Source organism: Oncorhynchus masou, chromosome 1 (assembly GCF_036934945.1).
Source record: "Oncorhynchus masou masou isolate Uvic2021 chromosome 1, UVic_Omas_1.1, whole genome shotgun sequence".
Lineage (NCBI taxonomy): Eukaryota > Metazoa > Chordata > Actinopteri > Salmoniformes > Salmonidae > Oncorhynchus > Oncorhynchus masou.
Window position 1 is genome coordinate 40,959,925 of NC_088212.1, and position 27,728 is coordinate 40,987,652.

General features: G+C 44.7%; 2 protein-coding genes across 8 annotated transcripts in view; one reads left to right on the forward strand and one right to left on the reverse strand.

Annotated features, from left to right (window-relative positions):
• fancc (FA complementation group C) overlaps positions 1-11,954 on the forward strand; it is a 46,504-nt gene extending 34,550 nt beyond the window's left edge. For all 3 annotated transcript variants that reach the window (XM_064971855.1, XM_064971863.1, XM_064971873.1), the window contains 8 exons: positions 105-261; positions 2,508-2,563; positions 3,962-4,061; positions 4,826-4,901; positions 5,955-6,048; positions 8,088-8,262; positions 9,218-9,430; positions 10,923-11,954. In XM_064971855.1, the coding sequence (XP_064827927.1) occupies positions 105-261; positions 2,508-2,563; positions 3,962-4,061; positions 4,826-4,901; positions 5,955-6,048; positions 8,088-8,262; positions 9,218-9,430; positions 10,923-11,105 (1,054 nt within the window). In that variant the 3' untranslated portion in view covers positions 11,106-11,954. The remainder of the gene's footprint in view (positions 1-104; positions 262-2,507; positions 2,564-3,961; positions 4,062-4,825; positions 4,902-5,954; positions 6,049-8,087; positions 8,263-9,217; positions 9,431-10,922) is intronic.
• Positions 11,955-13,506: 1,552 nt separating this feature from the next.
• aopep (aminopeptidase O (putative)) overlaps positions 13,507-27,728 on the reverse strand; it is a 125,898-nt gene continuing 111,676 nt past the window's right edge. For 3 of the 5 annotated variants that reach the window (XM_064971833.1, XM_064971810.1, XM_064971819.1), the window contains 3 exons: positions 20,386-20,472; positions 20,110-20,265; positions 13,507-14,569 (listed from right to left, as the gene is read on the reverse strand). In XM_064971833.1, the coding sequence (XP_064827905.1) occupies positions 20,125-20,265; positions 20,386-20,472 (228 nt within the window). In that variant the 3' untranslated portion in view covers positions 13,507-14,569; positions 20,110-20,124. Of the gene's footprint in view, positions 14,570-19,090; positions 19,205-20,071; positions 20,266-20,385; positions 20,473-27,728 lie in introns of all 5 variants that reach the window. The other 2 variants (XR_010456325.1, XR_010456324.1) reach the window with 2 other exon arrangements.

Here is a 27,728-nt window from a genome sequence, read left to right on the forward strand (position 1 = left end):
AAGGAGTCTCACCACCAGGCCAACCACACTGCTTCATTCAGTACATCTTGTTGACTGACACCTCACTGACCTTCACTGTGAATGTTTGTGTGTGTGTGTTGCAGAAAGTGTGTGTCTCTGGAGGCCCAGGCAGTGGTGTCTCTGTGGTGCCATAACCTGGCCAGCCTAGAGGGGGCAGTGATGTCTCTACTGGACTCTGTGCTCTCCAACCCAGCCTCCATACCGCACAACCTAGAGAACACCATCACTCACTCACTACTGGTATGTATTTTGGAGTAGGCAGAAGTTACCTCTAACCAATGATACAGGGTCAGGTATGCCCCCCTCCCAAATGGTAAGTAGAGAATTAGGGGAAGAGTAATATGATCCTAGATCTGTGGCACAGGAGGTTGGTGGAATCTTAATTGGGGAGAACGGGCTCGTGGTAATGGCTGGAGCGGAATGGTATCAAATATATCAAACACATGGTTCCGGGCCATTATTCTGAGCCGTTCTCCCCTCAGCAGCCTCCTGTGATCTGTGGTCAGGGGCAACTTCTACCTCTACCGAGATGGAGAGGGATTGGGGCCCTACAGTGTACACTCAGGAAAGCACAGCATCTACAGTATAGGCGTACTTTAATCGTGCAGCTTTCTCCATCTCCCCCTTCTCATATCGAGTTAAATCTAAGCTGCTCATCAGGTGTGTTGGAGAGAGGGGACTTCTGTAAACAATTCTGTCTCTCTGTTACTGTGTGTGTGTTTATTTACACAAACTACTCCTTCGTCCATCCCTCACTCCATCCTGCCTCGATCTGTTTATTTACTCTACCTCATCCGTCTGCTGATTGGCCTGTCGTTATCACGTTGGCGTTTTACACACACACACACGCGCGCGCGTCTTCAACTTTGTTTGTTTGAGTGCATCTGGTTGGCTGCGTCTGTCGTAACTCGTTAACAGCGAGGGAAGCTTCGGTTGTGTTTCACCTAGCCTTTCTGTTTGTTTGGATCATAGAGACATGTAGTGTGTGTGTGTGTGTGTTTCCGTGTGTTTGTGTCCGTGTGTGTGTCCGTGTGGGTGTGCCCGTGCTCCCACGTGTTTGTTTGTACGTGTGAGTGTGTGAAAGGCTTAGGAGCTGACTGGCTCGCCTCTCTCCCTCAGTTGTTTAAACTGCAATCAAAAATGGGAAATAAAAATTTGTATCACATTCTTGTTTGGAGTTCTTTCTCCCTCTTCCTCCCCCAATAACAATACACACGGCCTTCCTGGACCCGGCTAGGCTGCCAACAACAGGATGTTTGGTGCGTGCTGTAATTGACCCTCCTTAAAGTGTTAGTGGAATGTATGGAGGAGGACGCTAAAAACCCATCTGTTTTCACTAGGGGAAACCATCATCCCTCAATCACACACACACACATGCACGCACACACACCTTTTATATGGCTCCAGGATTGTCATATTTGATCTCTCATTTGTTAAACTGAGCAGAGGAGAGGCAACGTACTGCATGAGATGTATGTATCATGATTGTTGATGGGAGTTTGAGGATGGGATGTCCAGTGTATGGAGTAGGTCTTGGGTAGGATGGTGCAATGACATAATATGAACACTAGAGGGGGCTAGTTACCTTTACAAAGACCACCTCCCATTCAGTATCTGCTACGAGTTTAGACACAGTTCTAGGATCAGCTCATCCTCTCTAAATCTTCCTCAACCATTGGTGGAATGGGAGGTAAAACTGACCGTAGATCAGTGGCTAGGGCAGTGTCACTACTCTTGCCTCTGCTTCCAGGGTTGGAGCAGAGCATCAATTAGGCTGTCTCTAGCATTGGTCTCGCCAACCTTTTACCTTCCAACCTTTGTGTCCCAAATGGCAGCCTATTCCCTATGTAGTGCACTGCTTTTGACCAGAGCCCAGGGGTGGGGTGAGATGGAAGTTGGAGTGATGGTGGTTGGCGTTGGGATGGGTCGGCGAAGTACTGGTGGTAGTTTGAAATATGCAATCAGCATTTTCCCACAGATGATCTTGCTCTCTTTCTTTCTTCCTCCTTCCCTTCCTCTCTCATATAGGATCAAAGCCCAGGAGAGACATGTGGTCTTCCTATATGAAGGGTTATTGCTATGAGAGGAACAGAAGGTGGCATGTTTTTACTGCCTTCTAGCCCATGAGAGGGATTGGAGGGAGCATAATTAAGGTTGTTCTGGGGGTAAAAGATGCATGGAGAGGACGCGAGGAGAGAGCGAGGCACGCATGTACAGTGCAGCTGTTGAATGTTTTCACAGGGGCATTTTTAAAACGTGTTGAATCTAAAACACATGATGGCGCGCTGCATTAGGAGATGGAGAGAAGAGAGAGAGAGAGAGTAGAATATTGGTAAACGAATGGTAAGGAACAGCGTATGAAAATGGGGGTGTCATTTTGATGAGGGTAGACAGTGCAACAGTGACACCAAGTGGTGTATGAGATGAATTGATCCATACAGGCGACTCCTGATATGTAACCATGTTTGTGTTTGTATGTGTTTCAGCCTAAAGCCTGCTCCCAGCACGGCTCCATATTCTTAATAGTGAACGACATCTTCAGGTGAGCCATTGGGACGCTTCATTCACAGAAGTGAATAAAGTAGATATACAATATTCCTACTGTAAACAATTTGATTACTCACTGATATGTATATGTGACCGACCGCCCCGATTTTAGATTTTTTTTTTTTACATTGAATAAAACTAGCAACTCAGAGCTACAAAATGGTATATAATACACTGCAGTTGAGGAACCATGGTAAAGTAATTTTGCTTTGAAAGTTGATCAACTTGTAACCCCACTTTTGAGAAAATGGCCCTTGAATGTTTTTGTACACCTACTGAAGAGCTGTAAACTTCCCCAGACACATCTAGCTAAGTGGATGGGTCACTATTGTCTAGACATATTAATGAAATACAATAGATGGCCGTAGTCACCACCAGACACACCTGGATTTGATAGGTCATGTAATCATCTGGAGAAGTGGAGTCTTCTGTTAAGACATGTAGCTAGCTAGCTAGCTAAACAATGAACTGGAATCATCCCAACTCATACTACTACCAATACAAACATTGTCATAGCCGTAGTATGAATTTGCAGGTAGCTAAAGCTAACCAACTAGGCTCAATTTAGCTATCTAACATTAGTCTATAACTATCAATGCAAATGGATTTCTGATTCAAATAATATTACTACACAGATCATACACATAATGTTAGCTAGCGAGCCAGCAAGCTAACGTTCGCTAGCTAGCTAGCAGTACACTTTAACTTGCAATGAAAATGACTTTCTGACTAAATTAGAAACTTATAATGTCTGAAAATGTAGCTAGACTCATGGATGAACGCTTTACGGTAGACTGGAACCATTTAACATTTGTTTGTAGCTACATCTTGTTCTGCCAGCGTTGTGTCAAGTCACTCCGGTTCACACTGACCGTGGCGTGTGCAGAAAGTAGCCCGTCACTTTTTTCTGTCGAAAACACAGCTAAATTCAAGGCATCAATGTTGTTGATTAAAGTAGTCAAACTGTTGTAGTTCTCGATAGCTAACATTATATCTTTCTGAAACAGAGCGGTAGAAAGGACTATCAACATATACTGAGCAACTCACATTATAGATAGAAGCATGCTACATGGCAGACCAATACAAACTCATCTCCTGGCATGTCCAGCCTATCCATTATCTCAGCCAATCATGGCTAGCGGGAAGGTTCCTGACTTTTTCCATGGCTAAACCAACTAGGCTCGTAATTGAACAATTTTATTTGTATTTACGGATGGAATACATGTTTGTTATTAAGGCACATGTTCACATGTTCCAGAAGGCATTTCTGCCGGAAAATGCATTTTGATCAAAATAAATGTTTATGTTCAAATGCCTCTACTGTGAAGTAGTGACGTGCATCATAAGCCTAGTTTCCTGGTAAAGGCTAATTGTCCTGTTCTGCTCTGTGTAGGTCCATGCTGGTGCAGGTGGAGGGAAACCAGACTCTGCTATCTCTTATCCACACCTTCACCATCTGCTTCCTCAGGGAACTGGCAGCCCTGCAGCCTCAGGTATGGAGGCTCCTAAACATAGAAATATAATTAATAGAATTGCCTTGGAACCTCTAGGCAATTTGACTGGTAAAGTCATGGGTGCACTCAAAATGAACACCAGTCCATCCATTAATGGCATCATTGACTTGAATTGGGCTACCCATTCTAGTGGTTCTGTTTCGGTGTTCCTAAGCAGGCAGAACAGTCATAGGTTGCCTAGACTACAACCACGACTATAGGGTGTGTTACCTGAGTATATGAACTCCATCTCAACTCTCAATAACACATCAATCTACATACCACCCCATACTGCACCACCAAGCACACACACACACACACACACACACACACACACACACACACACACACACACACACACACACACACACACACACACACACACACACACACACACACACACACACACACACACACACACTCACCCTTATCCCTTAGCTTCAACAAATCATGAGATAGAGCTCACCCCTATTTGAACTGTACAGCCAGCCACACCTTTAGGCCCAGCTATAGGGGTCCTCCATCCATACAATCTACAGTGTAGTCAGTTCTCTAGGACACACACACTTTTTGGTCCTCTTTCTGTTCTAGCAGTGGAAAAGCCTTGATGTTTTTCAAAACGTTCATTTGACAGCCTTTAGGTTGGGATGTACAGTTGGGATTTTTAGATGTATTGCATTGTTGTCTTGGCAATGTTCTGCATTGTATTATAGGTTAACTTTGTCTGTTGCCTCTTACCTGTGTGTGCGCGCCTCTTGTTTCAGGAGTGTGTGTCCTTGAAGGCCTTCTTCCCACACACACCCCAGAGCTTACTGGCCCCTCTGCTGACCCATCCTTCAGGTAGGATGTGTGTGGGATCTCTTATGTGTAAATCATTTTACCCTCTGAGTGAATGAATGGCTTTCTGTGTCTCACCAATCAATAACTGTTACTTATAACATCTGTGTAACAGCTACATTAAAATCAGTAAGTGATTAACATTTTTACATTTGAGTAATTTAGCAGACGCTCTTATCCATAGCGACTTACAGGAGCAATTTGGGTTAAGTGCCTTGCTCATTGGCAGATTTGTCACCTTGTCCGCTTGGGGATTCTAACCAGGGACCTTTCGGTTACTGGCCCAACGCTCTTAATCACTAGGCTACATGGTACTTTGAAAAAGGTAGTTACTAATTTTCATTATTCCTCTCCATCATCAATACTCACAAGATCATATCAGTAACTGAGCGTTATCCTTGGTTACCCTTTACTCAATATATCTGCTTTCATCACAGTAATGTTTAAAGTGATCAAGATCAATCTCTACTGCGCTTGGATATTGGTCTATTTGTGTAGGGGAATGTTTCATCACAGAATGATACAGTTATCCACATCTGCCAGAGTAGTCTTGGCTATACCTGTATGAGTATGTTGAATGTTCTAGGATGGCAGGTAGCTTAGCAGTTAGGGCCAGTAACCGAGAGGTCTGGTTCGAATACCCGAGCCAACGCGGTGAAAAATCTGTCGATCTGCCCTAGAGCGAGGCACTTAACATCATTTGCTCCAGGGGCGCCGACCTACTATGGCTGACCCTCTGAAACAACTCATTTCACCGCAGAACAACTCATTTCACCGCAGAACAACTCATTTCACTGCACCTAGCCATTTTTTTCTGAGGTATGTTAAAGTGTGTTGCCAAACCCAAGTACCCCGCAGGCATGGCTTATTGACATCTAGCATTGCCGTTTAGGAACATGCTGGCTACCAGCCAACACTCAAAGTTAATCATTACACACTGTGTGTGCGTGCCTGCCTGCCAGCTTGTGTGAGTGATTGAGTATTTGCGTGCGACCAATTGACATCAATGCATGGTTTGAGTTATGCATCCCTCTCATCTCCTTCCCCCGCCCCCAGAAATGGCCCAGGAGGCGTGGCCAGAACACCTGGCCTGGATCACTGCATCACTACAGAGACTCACCGAGGAAGAGGAGGAAGAAGAAGGCAACAGGTGAGAGGGGAATACCTTGGGCTTTTCATTAGTCAGGCACAGAGTGCTGACGTTGGTTCAGTCAGTCTAGCAATAAATATGAACAATTATAAATTTGTAATAGACTGTACAACTTCGAACTTCATTTTTCAAGTTGGTTATGATCTGTGTGTCTGGGACTTGTTCATGTTTTATGAGCTATGTCTCTTCAGCTCCAATGATGCGGTTCCCAGCATCACCTCACCTCTATTTTCTCTCCCCGCTGCTGCTTATATGATATTTTCCCCCATATACAGTTGAAGTCGGAAGTTTACATACACCTTAGCCAAATACATTTAAACTCCGTTTTTCACAATTCATGACATTTAATCCTAGTAAAAATGCCCTGTCTTAGGTCAGTTAGGATCACCTCTTTATTTTAAGAATGTGAAATGTCAGAATAATAGAGGAGACAATTATTTATTTCAGCTTTTATTTCTTTCATCACATCCCCAGTGGGTCAGAAGTTTACATACACTCAATTAGTATTTGGTAGCATTGCCTTTAAATTGTTTAACTCGGGTCAAACGTTTCGGGTAGCCTTCCACAAGCTTCCCACAATAAGTTGTGTGAATTTTGGCCCATTCCTCGTGACAGAGCTGGTGTAACTGAGTCTGATTTGTTGGCCTCCTTGCTCGCACACGCTTTTTCAGTTCTGCCCCCAAATGTTCTATAGGATTGAGGTCAGGGCTTTGTGATGGCCACTCCAATACCTTGACTTTGTTGTCCTTAAGCCATTTTGCCACAACTTTGGAAGTATCCTTGGGGTCATTGTCCATTTGGAAGACCCATTTGCGACCAAGCTTTAACTTCCTGACTGATGTCTTGAGATGCTGCTACAATATATCCACATAATTTTCCTCCTCATGATGCCATCTATTTTGTGTCGATATAGGAATCGTTTTACTGTGCATACAGATACTTTTGTACCGGTTTCCTCCAGCATCTTCACAAGGTTCTTTGCTGTTGTTCTGGGATTATTTGCACTCCGCACCAAAGTTTCATCTCTAGGAGACAGAACGTGTCTTCTTCCTGAGCGGTATGACGGCTGCATAGTCCCATGTGGTTTATACTTGTGTACTATTGTTTGTACAGATGAATGTGGTACCTTCAGGCATTTGGAAATTGCTCCCAAGAATGACTTGTGGAGGTCTACAATTGTTTTTCTGAGGTCTTGGCTGATTTCTTTTGATTTTCCCATGATGTCAAGCAAAGTGGCACTGAGTTTGAAGGCAGGCATTGAAATACATCCACAGGTACACCTCCAATTGACTCAAATTATGTCAATTAGCCTGTCAGAAGCTTCAAAGCCATGAGATCATTTTCTGGAATTTTCCAAGATGTTTAAAGGCACAGTCAACTTAGTGTACGTAAACTTCTGAATTGGAATTTTGATACAGTGAATCATAAGTGAAATAATCTGTCTGTAAAAAAATGACTTGTGTCAGGCACAAAGCAGATGTCCTAACCGACTTGCCAAAACTATAGTTTGTTAACAAGATATTTGTGGAGTGGTTGAAAAATGAGTTTTAATGACTCCGACTTCTACTGTATCACATTGTTCTATCGCTTGTGTTATCCCCCGAATCAGAACACACTACTCACTCCTGATTCCACCAACGTATTAAAGCTTCTTAGCTAGAGAGCAGAGGGGGAAGATTGTAGTGAATGAGAGAGAGAGTGGTAGAAATCAATAGCAGAGAGAGGGGGGGGGAGAGAGGAGGGGGGGGGAGAACACTGAGAACAGAGAGAGCAATCGTGGCTTCAGCTGTGGCTTTTAACTTGGCCCATTATCTTGACCGCTCTATTCCGGAACGCCATACCAAATTCCCAACCGTACCCAGCCAGTGATTCCCCTTCATTATCTCATCGTCTTAATCTCTTACTAATCTTCTTCCTTATCTTTCTCTGTCTTCTCCCTCTCTCTCTGCATGTTCTAGAACACGCCCTTCATCTTCCCGCCATCTCTCAGATGATGATTGGGTGCTAGGTTAATTCCCTGTGTGTGTGTTGTCCTCCAGGGGTCAGTGTGGAGTGTTTGAGGCCTGGTTCCTGCTGGTGCAGTGTGCTGACTGGTTGGAGGTAGCCAACCAACTACTGGTCTCAGCCAGACCTCAGGACTGTGGCCCCTTGCTGTGGCTCCTCACCTTCTATCACCACCCTACCAACAGGGGGCACCACCGGACACAGCAGCTGGTATGTACTGGTTGGCTGGATGGAAAGGGTTACTGTTGTCAACTCCCTCTATACACTGAGTGTACCAAACATTATGGACACCTTCCTAATATTAGGTTGCAGCCCCTCCCCTTTTGCCCTCAGAACAGTCTTAATTTGCTGGGCATGGACTATACAAGGTGTTGAAAGCATTCCACAGGGATGCCGGGACATGTTGACTCCACAGTTATGTCAAGTTGGATGGATGTCCTTTGGGTGGTGGACTATTCTTGATACACACAGGAAAAACTCAGCAGCGTTGCAATTCTTGACACAAACCGGTGCGCCTGGCACCTACTACCATACCCCGTTCAAAGGCACTTAAATCTTTTGCCTTGTCTCAATTATCTTAATGCTTAAAAATATATAATTTTTTACCTACCTCCTCCCCTTTCATCTACACTGATTGAAGTGGATTAAACGAGTGACATCAATAAGGTATCATATCTTTCACCTGGTCAGTCTATGTCATGGAAATGTTTTGTTTACTCAGTGTAGATGTCGTTGTCCTTACTAACCTGTCATGGCTGGTCTCAGAATAGCTTGGCCAATAGATAGATGAATAATGGACTGAGGGATGAATAATAGATTGCTTCTCCGGGTTAGAAGGCGAGAGGAAGGGAAAAAGAATGGGAGAAAGGGAGAAGGGTGAGGGAGGCTGATCTGGTATTGATCCCACTCGGAGTGCGTCTGCCTGGCTATTCCTGGGTTTCATCTCTCCTGTGTCTCCTGGATGTCTCCTCTCTACCCTGAGGGGCCTACACACACTGTGGTCAGAGAGAAGTTGAGGTCTATAGAGGGCATAAACTTTGGTTGACTCTGAAGACATTCTTTTGCGCCTATCCGTCCGGTCGTTGTCGTGGAAAACGACTACATTTGAAAACGACAGGCTTCCAGCTGAAGCTAGTTTCCTCCCGTTCCTTCTTTCTGTTTCCAGGTGGCGGCCAGAGAAGTCTGGGATCACCTGAGGTCACTCTTCCTGCTCTCGGCTCCTCCCCTTCCTGCTGACCGACTGCAGTCATTGGCCGAGCTGATGTCAGCCGTCCCCCAGCAGCCGTCCCGGGACTCGCTATTGGTCGTCAGCCTCCTGGGCAACTTTGCAGTTTTCTCCCACAACCCCCTGAGTGGTGCCAGTGAGATAGTCCGCATGGTGAGATCACAACTTTTACCCCTCTTGATGCACGCACAACGCAAAACCAAACAACAAAACACAAAACATGAAGAACTTCCTAATATTGAGTTGCACCCCTCTTTTGTCCTCAGAACAGACTCAATATGTCAGTGCTTCCCACAGTTGTGTCAAGTTGGCTGGATGTCCTTGATACACACGGGAAACTGTGGAGAGTTAAAAACCCAGCAGTGGTGCAGTTCTTCACACAAACCGGTGCACCCGGGACCTACTACCATACCCTGTTCAAAGACACTTAAATCTTTTGTCTTGCCCATTCACCCTCTGAATAGCACACATACAACAATCAATCTCAATCATTTAAGGCTTAAAAGTCCTTATTTAAGCCGTCTCTCCCCCTTCATCTACACTGATTTAAGGTGGATTTAACAAGTAACATCAATAAGGGATCGTAGCATTCACCTTGGTTCACCTGGGCAGTCTGTGTCATGGAAAGAGCAAGTGTTCTTAATGTTTTTGTACACTCGGTGTATATTTAAATATTTTTAAACGGTTTTCTCTAAATAAGCATTGTTTCATAATTAAAGGTCGAGACCGTGCGTTTCAAACAGTCCGGAGTAGCAGAACAAATCCAGGGCTTGTGAAGTTATACCTAGGCTAAATATATAGCCTTCCACAACCATAAGATCCACTAATAATTTCATTATTTCATTAAAATAGTTTAACCTGCTTTTTTTTTAGAATAATTACTGATCTGACTTTCAAGTCTTGTCTATAAAAAATGCCTTTTTTGTAACATATTTAACCAGAACCTCGCACATCTGCTAATAATGACCAACGTCTTCTCGCAGGAATGACAGAAAATGAACACAGGTCTCATAAACCATCTCTGAAGCACAAGCCCACGTGCTCGGGAGCAGCCAGCTAATCTTTAGAAGTCTAGCCAACTTGGATCTATTTGCTTGCTAACAAGGTAGAACAGTTGAACTGTTACGAATACACCCTCCTGTCCGTCTCCAACTGTTTGAACAACATGGCCTGTTCACTTTGTTAAGATGTTGAACTCCAGTGGTCTACCTGGATTAGATGCTTATATCTCCGAATGAGAACGAGTTACCAATTCCGTATATAAATGCATCTTTTTATGCTCGTTGCACATTTATAAAACACGGACTACACAGCTTGCACATAACAGTGTGTAGCTAAAATGCTGCTCGCGGTACCTCAATGCCGCATGCGACAAACCGACCATTCATTGTCCACAATCATGTTCATTGATACTCCCGTTTTAGTAGGGTCTGCTCTGTAAAGGGTACCGTTAGAAGGGGAATCGACCGTTTCTGTTGGACCAAACCTCAGAAGCAAATAGTGTGTGTGTGTGTGACAGACAGACAGAGCAAAGAACCTGTTTTTTCTCTCCATCCCTCTCTGCTCATGATGGCGTCACTGTTATGTGAACACAATTGTCTGGCTCTAATATACCTGTGTATATCGTGTGTGGTGTGTGTTCCAGGTGGTGCAGCGGTCAGGGCTGGTCCGTGAAGCAGTGTGTGTTCTCGACATGGTTGAGCTCCGACTAAACAGAGAGAGAGCCTCCTCCAGCCTCACTGACAGAGTTACGCTCAGGACCAGGGCTCTTCGGGGGACACTCACACACATGGCACAGCACGACACACACACACATGGTAAAACATGACAGACACACAGCCACTATGGCAGCGATGGGATACACACACAGCCGTGCCAGGCCGTTCCACCAACCGGGCGCTATGACACTGACAGGATACACACAAACAGACGCTACAGATACAACAGTGGGAGGACATACAGTCACAACTAGACACACAAACGTATCAGGACACACTGTTAGCCATGCAGGAGCAACAAGTCGTAAAACGTGCCCTAACCCTTCCACTCATATTATTGCCTCAGAACACATTCCTCTCATTACACACACATGGGGAAACATCCGTTGATATGAAGAAGGGAAATGACATGCAAACAGCACCTGATATGGACACAATGTCTTTCTCTACAGAATGCCTCTACACCAACTATACTGCATTGTATGGTACAAACCTATACTAAAGAAATGTGACGTCAACCCTTCTTCAAGTCTCATTATAAATATGGAAATATTTCTAATTTGTTAATTATTACAATCAGAGTAATGGTCTATAACCTGATCTGAGTCATGTTTTTTTTTTTTATTCTGTATATTAGCTGACTCACATGTAGGACAAAACAATAAAATCACATGTACAGTACCAGTCAAAAGTTTGGACACACCTACTCATTCAAGGGTTTTTATTTTTTAAATGTTCTACATTGTAGAATAATAGTGAAGACATCAAAACTATGAAATAACAGACATGGAATCATGTAGTACCCAAAGAAAGTGTTATACAAATCGAAATATATTTTATATTTGAGATTCTTCAAAGTAGCCACCTTTTGCCTTGATGAATAGCTTTGCACACTCTTGGCATTCTCTCAACCAGCTTCACCTGGTTATGTGGCACTGATATTAATCAGAAACATTTATTCTAGTGTCAAAATTGACTACAAAGTGTAAATAGGATAATTTTGGTCATCAAGTCAGTCTCGTCCAAAACTGAGATTTGCTAGATAATTAGGAAAAAATGGTATGTCACAGAAATATCGTAAGAATTTTCCTTGGGTTTATTTTAATCCTGCCCACAGCTGGCAGCACCGAAGTTATCATCAATTTGGGACTCAGCTGTACTCGATCTGATTATAATGCCCATGTGACTCTAATGCCCATGTGATTCTAATGCCCATGGTCAGTTGGGTTTGACATTCGACATCCCTATGGGACTAGTTAGAGACCATCAGTAAATTACAAAATGTACATGGGACAATATTTTCAAAATGTCAATAGCTCCAAATTTAAATGACCTTAAACAACTATACATTGCAGAAATTCATAAATATTGAAAGTATCTAATGAGACAACTAAAATATGTGCAATATAGGGTATGTGACCGACCGCCTCGATTTGGTCTTACACTATATATACAAAAGTATGTGGACAGACCTTCCAATGAGTGGATTCGGCTATTTCAGCCACACCCATTGCTGATAGGTGTATAAAATTGAGCACACAGCCATGCAATCTCCATAGCTAAAATTGGTTTGGGCTAGACCCCTTTGTTCCAGTGAAGGTCAATCTTAACACTACAGCATAAAATGACGTTCTAGATGATTCTGTGCTTCCAACTTTGTGGAAACAGTTTGGAGAAGGCCCTTTCCTGTTTCAGCATGACAATGCCCCCGTGCACAAAGCGAGGTTCATACAGAAATGTTTTTTGAGATTGGTGTGGAAGAACTTGACTGATCTGCACAGAGCCCTGACCTCAACCCCCATCAAACACCTTTGGGAGGAATTGAAAAGCTGACTGCGAGCCAGGCCTAGCATCAGTGCTTGACCTCAGTGTTCCAACATCTAGTGGAAAGCCTTCCCAGCTGAGTGGAGGATGTTATAGAAGCAAAGGGGGGACCAACTCCATATTAATGCCCATGATTTTGTAATGAGATGTTTGACGAACAGGTGTCCACATACTTTTGGTCATGTAGTGTATGTAGCAAAATTTGAAATGTTTTTCAAATTCAAATGTCAATTTTTATTTTATACATTGGATAAAAGTAGAGACTCAGAGGTACAAATGGTATATCATACACTGCAATTGAGGAACAATGGGAAAGTAATTATGCTTTGAAATTAGAAAAAACTTGTAACCCCACTTTTGAGAAAATAGCCCTTCAATGTTTTGGTACACCTTCTGGAGAGCTCTTTTTTGTATACACTTATTGAGCACTGTTCAGACCCTCTTAAGCCTTTGCCCCACCCATCTCTTAGTGGATTCACATGTTAGGCCATGTGCTAAACCGAGTGAGTAAGGTAGTGTGGTAAACAACCAAAGATTTCAAGACTAAAAGTGGTAAAAGTATTAGCCTACAATAAGGAAAAATACAGGTAAAAATACATTTTATCTAGTCTTTGGCCTATATCGTAATCTGACTTTGGTGCAGGTAATGTTGTTCTTCACATGACCTTCTCTGGTAAAAACACTATATCAAATAAAATCAATGTTTATTTGTCACATGCACAGGATACAAAGGTGTAAACGGTACAGTGAAATGTTTACTTACATATTTGATTAGTAGCAATATCAAAAAACAGAAAGTGTCCAGATAAAAATATTTGATCATTATCAGCTGCTTACCCAGACACACTTGTTTACATTGGATGGGTCATGCTATAACCACTCCCCAGCCACATCCAGCTAAGTGGATGGGTCACTATTGTCTAGACATGTACACATGTTCATGAAATACAGTAGATGGCCGTAATCACCCCCAGATACAACTGGCTAACTTGATGGGCCGTGTAATGTAGCTAGCTAGCTTTAAAAAAAATGAACCATAATCCCAACCCATACTACTAGTAATACAAACTTGATTGTCATAGCTGTAGTATGAATCTGCAGGTGGCTTCCAGACACAAGACCTGGTTAGACTGTTTCAAGTTATCTAGAAGGGTGAGTGACTGTAGCTGTACTGTTTTTTTTTTGCAGAATGAATGTACAAACGATCCCACGTTCAAACACACAAGAGACACATCAAAGCACACCTCCAAGACCCAAATCTCCACATCAAAGGACACCTCCAAGACCCAAATCTCATTCTCAGTCGCATTTCCTAATGAGGAGAATTGAAACTGAGGCTAAATCAGAAAGTTCAGTAAAGAGGCATTATTATATTTATACAAATGCCATGAGAATAGTCTTTTCGATTCCTATATTTTTGAGAATTCTGGAGAACATAACTATGGGTGTACCAAATGACACCATATTCCCATTATAGTTTACTACTTTTGCCCAAAGTCAAAGGGCTAATAGGGCACTGGTCAAAAGTAGTGCACTATATAGGAAATGGGGTGCCATTTTGGGACGCAGACCTATCTACACATCACCTATTACTATTAGTATGTACAATACAGTGCTTTAACTTCATTGATCATGCAGGAAAGAAAACAGGTTGGCGTTTGGTCTTCCTGTCTGGAGGGGAAGTAGTGAGAGCATTACTTTCTCAGTGTTTCCTCTCCCTTCCATGTCCCAAGGCGGGCAGCTGGGCAGCCTACAAAAGAGAACAGTGGGAGAAAAGAAAGCTGCTATGAGAACATACAATAACAGCTGGTGTACAGTTCCTAATACAGTCATGGGAGTATTTTCCTTCCCAAATGAAACCCTTTTCCCTGTATAGTGCACTACTTTTGACTAGGACCCATAGGCATAGCACATTTCAGTGCATTCTGAAACTATTCACTTTTTTACACATTTTGTTATGTTACAGCCTTATTCTAAAATTGATTGAATCATTTCCCCCCTCATCAATCTACCCCATAATAACAAAGCAAAATGGCAACAACAGAAAACACCGATGTAAATATCACATTTACATAAGTATTCAGACCCTTTACTCAGTACTTTGTTGAAGCACCTTTGGCAGTGATTATAGCCTCGACTCTTCTTGGGCATGACGCTAAAAGCTTGGCACACCTGTATTTGGGGAGATTCTCCCATTCTTCTCTGCAGATCCTCAATCTCTGTCAAGTTTAATGGGGAGAGTCACTGCACAGCTATTTTCAGGTCTCTCCAGAGATGTTCGATCTCCAAAGAGTTCAATCTTGGTTTCATCAAATCAGAGAATCTTGCCTTTTACCGAGTAGTGGCTTCTGTCTGGCCACTCTACCATGAAGGCCTGATTAGTGGAGTGCTGCAAAGATAGGAGAACCTTCCAGAAGGACAACCATCACAGAGAAACGACAGAGTGACCATCGGGTTCTTGGTCACCTATCTGACCAAGGCACTTTCTCCCCCGATTGCTCAGTTTGGCCTAGGGCCAGCTCTAGGTAGAGTCTTGGTGGTTCCAAACTTCTTGCAGTTAATAATGTTGAAGGCCACTGTGTCTCTGGGGACCTTCAATGCTGCAGACATTTTTTTGGCATCCTTCCCCAGATATGTCTCGGGGCTCTATGGGCAATTCCTTTGACCTCATGGCTTAATTTTTGCTCTGACGAGCACTGTCAACTGTGGGACCTTATATAGACAGGTGTGTGCCCTTCAAAATCATGTCCAATCAATTGAATTTACCACAGGTGGACTCCAATCATGTTGTAGAAACATCTCAAGGATGATCAATGGAAACAGGATGCACCTGAGCTCAATTTCGAGTCTCATAGCAAAGGGTCTGAACACTTATTTCTGTTTTCTTTTTACATTTTAAATAAATTCTAAAAAATATATCTAAAAACCTGTTTTTGCTTTGTGTGTTTTGCACTGTATGTAGGGAATGTGCTCTGGTCAAAAGTAATGTACTAAATAGAGAATAGGGTGCCATTTGGTATGCGTCCGCTGAGGGTATCAGTCATGTGTGTTGTCGTTGCATAGCTCTTCAGGGCTGGAGGATGATGCCGATGGCTGCCTGTCTGGCCGTGTGTTGGTATGGGCTGGACTCCTGTTCCTGCTGAACTGAGCCAGTCATCCAGTAGTACTGTTATCAGCTCAGTAGGCACAGGAGGCACAGTCCTAGACTAGTCCTCACTCTCTTCTTTGTAATTAAATGTTGCCTTTGGTCTTTGTTGCTGAGACACGCCCGCATCTCAGGGAGGCAAGCCTCTTTCACAGTCTTCCAATATGAATTGAGGGCCTATATTCAACCACAATGCAACAGTAACTTCTCACAGAAAGCGGTTGAGTAAGAACAGGTGGCTGTAATTCTAACATGGCTCTGATTTCTCAGAGTTCCATTCATGCATTCAGCTCCATATTAAAACACCAATAGCAAGTCAGAGGTGCTGGAGCCAAGCTGGGAAAACAGTTAGTCCCACACCAGGAATATGGCACCTCACAGTAAGCTTATAAAAATAGAAAAAAGTGAGGTTTACTTAGGATATTAAAGTGAACAAATGTAGGTTTACTTCTGGCATTAGAGTGAAAATGTCCTCTCTATACATTTTCATCGTGCTTTGATGTGCAAGCCCATTCCTCTTCCATTAGGCTATAATAAATCAGGCTTTAGATATCGTCTCCGATGGTAATTCCTCTCTTTTAGAAGCCTTTGATAGTCATTACTCTTGTAACGGGCCCTAAATATAGCATTTTCCAGTCAGGCTCCACATGGACCTAATTTCTAATTCACACATCTGTCCTCGCTTACAGCGGCCATTTTGTTCGAGAAAGAAAAGACCATAGGGCTATACTAGCTCTCCTACCGCTTCCCACCCTGCCACCGACCACACCACAATTACCTTTCCAGTCCAGTATGTTCATTCTGATCCATTGGTCGGGATACAATCAAAAGTGCGTTACAGAGCAGCACAAAGCATTGGCCATTTGAAGGCAATTTTCCTGACATTCTGCTGAAGTCAGCTCAAGCTTAATCACCTTTTTAAAATTATTTTTAAAGTAAAGTGCAATGCTCTTGGCGGCAACGCGCCTTTGATTGACTCCGGGGCCGTTGATTAGTTACGGTCTGAGCTTGTTCAACAGTTCAACGTCCAAAGATTTATTTACGATTCCATACGCTCAAAGAAGAAATGGCGTTGAACGATCTGGTAGTTTTATAGCAAAGATCCACCACAGATACTGCTGTACCGAATTGGACTTGAACATATTTGTTAGTGCTGCTGGAGTTTGAAAATAAGAGGACAACGAAAAGGAAGAGGAAGGTAAGGAAGTGGAAGAAGACGGTCCTCCAGGGCCCATTGTCAAAGTGGCTCACTGAGCAGCAGCATTAGCAATGCCTGTCTTCCTCATTTTCATTAGCACTGTCTCCTGTGTCCCACATCCCTCCCCATCACCATCAGTCCACCCAGAGAGAGCGAGAAAAAGAGAGCTCACAGAGACAATGAAGGAGAGGGAAAAGAGAAAGAGAGGATGACGAGAGAAACTGAGAAAAGGGAGGGGAGAGAGAATAGAGAGAGGATGACGAGAGCAACAGAGACCGAATGGGCAGGAGAGCATAACGCTTGGCTTAAAGACTCAAAGTTTGAATTCCCACGGAGCACATTCACTCACTACTGAATCCCGACTGCACATCTCCACTCCAGCGTAGGGTATCTTCAGACATGCAGAGACAGGAGACAGGAATTTCTCTTGCATGCAAAAGTGTTCATATGGTTTAACACATTGGGGGGGGGGGGGGAAATGTTGTCAACTTATCCTCTCATTCCACCTCTCTCCATTGTTCTCTCTTTGTCTGATTCAGGTGCGTCATTCTCTCCTTAGGTGCAGAACTTAGCCACTGTGAACAAAGGAGATCAATCACTGTTCACCAATCAGCTAAGCTCTGTACCTGGTGGGAGAGTGGTCACTGCCTGACTGGTGGACACACACACACACAGACACACCATGCACAGGGCTGCACATGGACACCCACATAGACACACATAATCCAAAAGTTTGCCCCTCCCCCCTACATGGGGCCTCTCATCATCACCCACACAAACACACCCTGTCAGATCATCATGTCTTATTTGACGTTATTATTACAAGCGGCTGAGCGGTGGAGCCTCCGGTTGTCATAGCAGCTGGCAGGGTCTGGCCTGGGTGGTAATCCCTGGCAATGTGATTTTATCTTAAGTCACAAATCAGCACGCCAGGAACCCTCCCAAGGCAGACATGAAAGACCAGGATACTCTCTCTCTCTTTCTTTTCCTCTCTCTTCTTCTCTTTCTCCCATTCTCTCTCTTCTTCTCTTTCTCCCATTCTCTCTCTTTTCTTCTCTTTATCCCTAGCTCAGTTGTGCCAGGAACCCTCAGAATCCTGACATTAAAGGCGAGACCTGTCAATCCTCGCTCTCCCTTTCTCTCACACCGTCTCTCCCTTTCTCTCACACCGTCTCTCCCTTTTCCCCCCCAGCGTCATCACACCAGTAACCATTACAGCCTAGACATGAAAGGCCAAAGCCCCCTCTGCCATTCGCTATGCTCCGCTACACCGGCGATATGCCCCTCAGTAAGCGGATCAGGAGGGATTCCACAGGCATGTACAGGGCGAAGAGAAGGAGAGAGAGGGGGGGGGTGAGAAAGAAGGAAAGCTTGGACCGGCCGTCTTGTTATTGACGGACAGGGAGACATGTTATTGTGGACAGTGACAGAGAGCCACTGTGACAGGAGGCTGACGGACTGTGGCCTCAGCAGAGTGTGCGTGCGTGCGCGGGTGTAAAGTGATTTGTCAGAGTAGACAGACAGAGCGCTCGCCTGGAAAACCTTTCTCCTCCCCTCTGCACACACATAAAGCTGTCCTCTGTGTTTGTGTGGATGAAAGCACCCTTCCCGTCTTGCTCTTGCTTGGCCACGGCCTGATAAAGGATGTATCTATCTGTGGGGTGAGGCCTGTATGTCTCTCTGCTTGACCTGGGCAAGTATTTAGCAGCACCTCCGAAAAGAACCGCCTTCTCACATATACAGTGGATTTGGAAAGTATTCAGACCCCATGACTTTTTCCACATTTTGTTACGTTACAGCTTTATTCTAAAATTGATCTAATCGTTTTTTTCCTCACCAATCTCCACACAATACACCATAATGACAAAGCAAAAACAGGTTTTAAGATTATATATATATATTTTTTTTACAAATAAAAACAGAAATACCTTATTTACATAAGTATTCAGACCCTTTGCCGTAAGACTCCAAATTGAGATCAGGTGCATCCTGTTTCCATTTTTTCATCCTTGAGATGTTTCTATAACTTGATTGGAGTCCACCTGTGGTAAATTCAATTGATTGGACATGACTTGGAAGTGGGCGAGGTAGCCTGAATGGCCCGTGCTTTCTTAGGACAAGTTCTAGTGTTCCTGCTCTACTCCTTTAAAGAGACCCGTCCTCACGCCTTCTCCCTCTCGGTCTGAATTATAAATCTCTCTTCTATTCTCCTCGTTGGGAGAGAAGAAACAAATAAAACCCTTGCTGTTATGAGAAGCCGGACACCACCTTCCCTCCCAGTGGGTGACAGTGCAGTTACAAACACACACACACACACAGGAATTTCAGGGTAAACACAGTAAAAAGCTGCACAGGGCTAACCGGAGACACAGTCCTCTCTCTCTCTCCTTCTCTACTGTCTGTTTGTTTGAGGAACACATTCCCAAATTCCTGCCCTGACAAACACATCCTGACGGCGCTCCTGAGAAACCACAGAAAAGGCAGCGTTCTGAGCTCTCTCTCTCTCCCTCACTCTCTCGCTCACACACACACACACACACACACACACACACACACACACACACACACACACACACACACACACACACACACACACACACACACACAGAGAGAGAGAGCTCAAGGAGGAATGTGTGAGAGAGGTGGCCAAGTCACTACACCCAGAAACAAAGAGTCCTTTTACAGTAGCACTCCGAAACAAGACCCATTACACACATCTAAACGTGGCAGAGGAGCTAGAGAAAACATAGCACTGAAGAGGAAGTACATGTCTGCCCACTATCTACCATACTGAGGCTAGAGATAATACAAAATAATTTCAGAGCAATATGATCCCACTTTAACCAGGGCATAATCAACAAGGGACCATTATCACTTTTAACATAATAATGTTCAGAAACAAATGGTACCTATAATTTTGAGACGGCACAGCTGGGTGGGGCAGTACCTTTTGTGTGCCACCTCATAGGACCATCTCCTCTACCACTCTGCGAGCTGATTTGTCCATTTCGTTCTGGACCAAAGAGAGGCAGCGCCTGGCCAGAGCCTGTTGTCTAGAGTCCTCTTGAATCATCAGCTCCCCATACAGATAAACACCCATGGCCTGGAGAGACAACACACACAAATACAATCAGCCTAACATACAGATACACACCCACAACATGCTTTTGCACAAGAGTCTGTGTTGTGTGAGAGAGAGAGGCAGCGTGTGTGTGAGTGTTACCTGGTCGTGTATGAGGAAGTGTTCCACATCTCCATAAGCCTGAGCGTATTTGTGTTTGATCACTAGCTCACACCAGCGATGCCTCACCTGAAACACACATATTGGAAGAGCTCATGATAGGAGACATACAAAACATTTTAGACCAGCAAGCTCTCCCTCTCTCTCACACACTCACTCTCTCTGCATGTGTGCGTGCGTGCGTGTGTAGGATGGTGCCTGGCCTTTCTCCCAAGAGGATCAATGGGAGCTCTGTTACCACGGTGACCGGAGAGATCAGAGACTGGCTCTGTCCCCGCCTCCATCATCATCCCTCCTCATGTTTTTGCGTGTGTGTGTGTGTATGTGTGTTCTAGTCTTACGCTGTTATTCTACTAGCCTCGTGACGGGAGTGATTTGTGATTTAATGCTACGAGGGGGGGGGGGGTTGTCTCTCCTAGACGATAAATTCACCTAGATGGAAGCAGCAATACTGAGGATTATTTGTCCTTCTTATGTCTTGCTTGAGGATTCACACACCCACACAGATGTATGGACAGACACACACATGCGCACACTCTGTTTTCCCTTCCACCTGGTGTGGGGGCGTGAGAAGCAGAGCCGGGCAACGCTCCTTTGATAACAGCGTCTCTGAGCGCTTTACCTCTGCAGCCTTCGTAGGCCTCAGATGACCCCTCCCTCTCTCTCTCTCTCTCTCTCTTATAATATAAACCGGGAATTGATTGAAAGTTCCAGGAATTTTGCAACTGTAGTAACATCACATCACTTACTGCCATTTCAGTGTTTTTTCCCTCTTTCCTGCTCTTTTTTCCCACCTTGCTCTTTCAATAGGTCCAGCAGCATTTGCTTTTTCAGATCCCAACCTCTTCGTGTCTCACATTTTTGCAATCCATCAATCCTGCTCATGACATCCTGGATATGGGTGTGTGTGGTGTAATAAATGTAGGAATGTCCTGTGTAATTGGTGCGTCTCCCCTCAAGAGAGAGACAGAGGCCCAGTGAGGGGGGGTAAGAAGGGGGTGAGAGGGGCACCAGGCAGCTGGCTACCCCCAGGGCTCTCCCCAGGAATGCAACCCAGCACAGAGAGCAGCTGCTGGGGCTGCGCGGGGCAGCAGAGCAGGGTGGCCTGGAGGGCATTCAAAGAGATACGCACATTAATTACAATACATGTTGGCCTAAACTTGCTGATCATGTTCCTTCCCTGCACTGTAAAGGGGTTGCTGTGAATTTGACAGTAACTTACAGGCAGCTAATTGGCAAGTAATTTACTGTATTTCGTATTGCAGTAATGTAAATATGGTATCAAAGCAAGTACTATGTAATGACACAGTACAATATCGTAGAATTGACTGTATTACACTGTAAAAAAGTAAATCCTACTGTAATTGCAGTGTATTAATGAATGAATGGATGAATTAAATAAATTCATTGACGGGAGTGAGGTTTGTAATTCAATGTATTGTTATTGTAATTACAGGGGATGCAAGTGGTGCAAGCAGGATGGCTGCAAGGTAATGTGTTTACATATCACAGCATATCAATGAATATTTAGTGTTTTATATCCCTTCCATTTCTAAAGGCTTTAACAAGCCAGCAGCATACCACCCTGCATACCACCCTGCATACCACTGCTGGCTGGCTTGCTTATAAAGCTAAGCAGGGTTGGTCCTGGTCAGTCCATGGGAGACCAGATGCTGCTGGAAGTGGTGTTGGAGGGCCAGTAGGAAGCACTCTTTCCTCTGGTCTAAAAAAATATCCCAATGCCCCAGGGCAGTGATTGGGGACACCCCCCTGTGTAGGGTGCCGTCTTTCAGTTGGGACGTTAAAACACTCTTTGAGGTCATTAAAGATCCCATGGCACTTATCGTAGGGGTGTTAACCCTGGTGTCCTGGCTAAATTCCAAATCTGGCCATCAAACCATCATGGTCACCTAATAATCCCCAGTTTACAATAGGCTCATTCATCCCCCTCCTCTCCCCTGTAACTATTCCCCAGGTTGTTGCTGTAAATGAAAACGTGTTCTCAGTCAACTTACCTGGAAAAATAAACAAGGCTTCCATACTGGGAGAGACTACAGGGCCAAAAAACTCGCCTCCCTGCGGACCTGGCATCCTTTCACTCCCTCCTCTCTACATTTTCCTCCTCTGTCTCTGCTGCTAAAGCCACTTTCTACCACTCTAAATTCCAAGCATCTGCCTCTAACCCTAGGAAGCTCTTTGCCACCTTCTCCTCCCTCCTGAATCCTCCTCCCCCTCCCCCCCCTCCTCCCTCTCTGCAGATGACTTCGTCAACCATTTTGAAAAGAAGGTCGACGACATCCGATCCTCGTTTGCTAAGTCAAACGACACCGCTGGTTCTGCTCACACTGCCCTACCCTGTGCTCTGACCTCTTTCTCCCCTCTCTCCCAGATGAAATCTCGCTTCTTGTGACGGCCGGCCGCCCAACAACCTGCCCGCTTGACCCTATCCCCTCCTCTCTTCTCCAGACCATTTCCGGGGACCTTCTCCCTTACCTCACCTCGCTCATCAACTCATCCCTGACCGCTGGCTACGTCCCTTCCGTCTTCAAGAGAGCGAGAGTTGCACCCCTTCTGAAAAAACCTACACTCGATCCCTCCGATGTCAACAACTACAGACCAGTATCCCTTCTTTTTTCTCTCCAAAACTCTTGAACGTGCCGTCCTTGGCCAGCTCTCCCGCTATCTCTCTCAGAATGACCTTCTTGATCCAAATCAGTCAGGTTTCAAGACTAGTCATTCAACTGAGACTGCTCTTCTCTGCATCACGGAGGCGCTCCGCACTGCTAAAGCTAACTCTCTCTCCTCTGCTCTCATCCTTCTAGACCTATCGGCTGCCTTCGATACTGTGAACCATCAGATCCTCCTCTCCACCCTCTCCGAGTTGGGCATCTCCGGCGCGGCCCACGCTTGGATTGCGTCCTACCTGACAGGTCGCTCCTACCAGGTGGCGTGGCGAGAATCTGTCTCCTCGCCACGCGCTCTCACCACTGGTGTCCCCCAGGGCTCTGTTCTAGGCCCTCTCCTATTCTCGCTATACACCAAGTCACTTGGCTCTGTCATAACCTCACATGGTCTCTCCTATCATTGCTATGCAGACGACACACAATTAATCTTCTCCTTTCCCCCTTCTGATGACCAGGTGGCGAATCGCATCTCTGCATGTCTGGCAGACATATCAGTGTGGATGACGGATCACCACCTCAAGCTGAACCTCGGCAAGACGGAGCTGCTCTTCCTCCCGGGGAAGGACTGCCCGTTCCATGATCTCGCCATCACGGTTGACAACTCCATTGTGTCCTCCTCCCAGAGCGCTAAGAACCTTGGCGTGATCCTGGACAACACCCTGTCGTTCTCAACCAACATCATGGCGGTGGCCCGTTCCTGTAGGTTCATGCTCTACAACATCCGCAGAGTACGACCCTGCCTCACACAGGAAGCGGCGCAGGTCCTAATCCAGGCACTTGTCATCTCCCGTCTGGATTACTGCAACTCTGTTGGCTGGGCTCCCTGCCTGTGCCATTAAACCCCTACAACTAATCCAGAACGCCGCAGCCCGTCTGGTGTTCAACCTTCCCAAGTTCTCTCACGTCACCCCGCTCCTCCGCTCTCTCCACTTGCTTCCAGTTGAAGCTCGCATCCGCTACAAGACCATGGTGCTTGCCTACGGAGCTGTGAGGGGAACGGCACCGCAGTACCTCCAGGCTCTGATCAGGCCCTACACCCAAGCAAGGGCACTGCGTTCATCCACCTCTGGCCTGCTCGCCTCCCTACCATTGAGGAAGTACAGTTCCCGCTCAGCCCAGTCAAAACTGTTCGCTGCTCTGGCCCCCCAATGGTGGAACAAACTCCCTCACGACGCCAGGACAGCGGAGTCAATCACCACCTTCCGGAGACACCTGAAACCCCACCTCTTCAAGGAATACCTAGGATAGGATAAGTAATCCTTCTCACCACCCCCCCCCCCCGTAATGATTTAGATGCACTATTGTAAAGTGGCTGTTCCACTGGATGTCAGAAGGTGAATTCACCAATTTGTAAGTCGCTCTGGATAAGAGCGTCTGCTAAATGACTTAAATGTAAATGTAAATGTAAAATGCTCAAACATTTAAGGTTCAAGACTTAATGCCAATCTGTCTCCTATACATTTTAAATGGTAAAAGCACTATTACCAATGGCTGCAACAAATATAGCCACTTACAAGGCACGCCAACAATACCATGCACCCACTAGTGGTCAAAAGGTTTGTGGTGCTTCAGAAATACAGTACGGCACTGTATTCTGCGGGATGGAATTACAGTACCATTCAAAATACAGCGATCTTTTCCCCGCCCACACAATTTTACCACAATGCACTATCATTTACATTATACTAAAGTAAAACATTTTCACAGTATTTTATTGTTGATAATATCCAAAATGTGTTAATAAATTACAGTTTTCCATTATAGTCTGGTAAAAGGTTACTGTATGTCTAAATTATTTGTAAACAGAGTAAAACGTCTTTATGAAACGCAGATGCCAACCCTGCAGTTATCTGTCTTTCTGTCTTTTTCTCTCTCTCTCTGTCGTCCTCCTCCTGCTCGGCTTCTACACATGAGGAGTGTCTTTGGTGTGGTTTGGTGTAACAGACTCCTTTCCTCTCTGACAGGACCCTTCAACCTAGCGTGGGCATTAAGGCCTTTTGTGGTACAATGTGCCCTGTATGCTTGACCGACCGACAAATGCCCCCCCCCCCCCACACACACACACACGCACGCATAAGCACCAACCCACACATCACGAGACACACATGAAAGGAAGCGAGCCACAGTCACGCATTCACTCTCATACATGCACACACATACTGTACTCATACAGTACACTGCCACATGCAGTCACACACACACACACACACACACACACACACACACACACACACACACACACACACACACACGCACACACACACTGTACTCATACAGTACACTGCCACATGCAGTCACACACACACACACACACATGGGTCGTTCCACCTCAAAAACCACAATAGGATTTCGACACCCACAATCTCCGATTGTTCTGCTATGATTTCTGTTGTTAGAAACGGATTGGCATTTTTGCAACATTATTTTGTTGAAATATAATTAGATCTCTGAGAAATTAAGCTAATTGATTGCAACCAAATTGGCAATTTTCTCTTATAGTTCCTAACATCTGATTTGGACCAAGCTTTTTTCTAACAATGAGTTAAAACATAAAAATTCTAAGAAATGGTCAAAAGCCCTCCACGCCCCCCCCCCCCCCCCACACACACACACACACACCAATCCCACCCCAACAATGAGTATATAGTATCAGTTCTCTATGTTTGACAAGTAGTATGGAGCTGCGGCTCGGAGTATTGCTTCTTCATACTATGTAATGTATTCTCAGTGTATTTGGTGATGTTTTTATCCCCTGTTCAGAGAAATTAGTCATTGAAGTTGTTAGAGTTATGTACCATCCTACATCCGTGGGTAGCTTTTGACCATGTCTTACTTATTGTTAGAAAAAAGTTTGGTCATAATCAGATGTTAGGTACTATATTTATTGAATGTTATATGAATCGTATAAATAAAAATGGCCAATTTGGGTGCAATAAAATTAGCTTAATTTCTCAAAGATCAAATTGTACTTCAAATAAATAATGTCGCAGTAATGCTTATCTGACTACAGAAACGACTTCCGAACAATCTGAGATGGTCGGTGTCATGACTTGCTGAAATGAAATGACCCACATGCGTTGAAGCCAGTGCTCGCACGCTATCCTTCAAACTACATGAAATGCTCACGCACATCTCACACACATTCTACACCATTCAAATGGAAGGACAGAGCTCTAACCATAACAGACAGCACATCAAGCGTGATGAATTCGCACACTTTAACCAGCTACACCTCCATGAAGTAAACACTGCTAACCTAACATAACAGGAGAGAAGTGATGCTGCACTTAAGCTTGTATTTATTTAACCTTTCAAACACATTGATCATTCATTTTGTGGAAAGGTTGGAGGGTAAGAAAGAAAAAAGCATTGGAGGAATGGCTGGACACACGTGCGTATGTGTCTGTGTGACCACTTTTTGGGACCATTTAGTTTTTTCCCCTGGTATTTGTACATCTCTGTTGGCCTCCTACCCCCAGCCAGACTGTAGAGGCCTAGACAGAGACCTTCTCATGTTGAACCACTGAAGGCCAGCCAAGTACTGTACACTCACATCCTTTACAGTCTTTTATTCTTACACCCAATTGATTCTTAGAAGTGAAGCACATTCTCAGTATGAAGTCTTTATTTCCTGGCTGAATATTGTCATTGTTTTAATAGGTCCCAAACAAAAGATGCTCAGTTCTGTTCAACTAAAACGTAATGGTGTTGATAATGTAGCCCTACAGTACATACTGTACAGTATACTGAACATTTCACAGCACCAAACACTAACTGCAGGACTACCGGAAATGAACTAACATCTGAGCTACACATCAATGATTGATTTCTCCTTACAAAAAGGTCAAATACAGTAATGACTATGGCTTCATAAAAGAGGGGGGAAAATGTATCAACTAATCCTTTTCAAGACAGGGCATGTGTTAAAGACAGCTTAAGTTGTTTAGTTTCCAGCCTTAACACAGCTGTGCTTACTCTGACTGCTGCACTTAATGCTAGAGTACAGTAAAGCCCCTACACACACACACACACACACACACACACACACACACACACACACACACACACACACACACACGTAACTCCCACCACAACCCCCCACACACCTTATCCTACGCATAAACACCATTAAAGTGTATAGTTAGCGAACACACTTTTGTACATTGCGCCGTAATGTACAATTGACCTTATTTTAGCTCCCCAAAAACGTAATACTTCCAGGTCAACTGTAATATGAATACCATTGTAAAGCACAAGTTCTACCCCTTTCCAGCCAAATCAATGACAAGACCTTCATGCTGCCCGTCTTTGCATTATTGAAGAAGGCAATGAGCTCCGCCGGGTCTTTTTAAAAATGGCGGGTGGAGAAGTGAAACCTACTGCGTCCCAGCTAGCACAGTGGATCTGGGCCGATTCCGGCTGAGAGTTGGGGCACTCAGCTAACGTCATTTGGCCCGAGTCTGGGCCGCCTTTGGCAGTATTACTTATGGCTACGATGCGGGGATTGAGCTCGGGCCGATTCCAGTGTGAGTTATCTGGCCCAAATGTATTACTTGGGGTTCGGGCTTGATACCGGTGATAGTTATCTGGCCCAAATGTATTACTTGGGGTTCGGGCTTGATACCGATGATAGTTATCTGG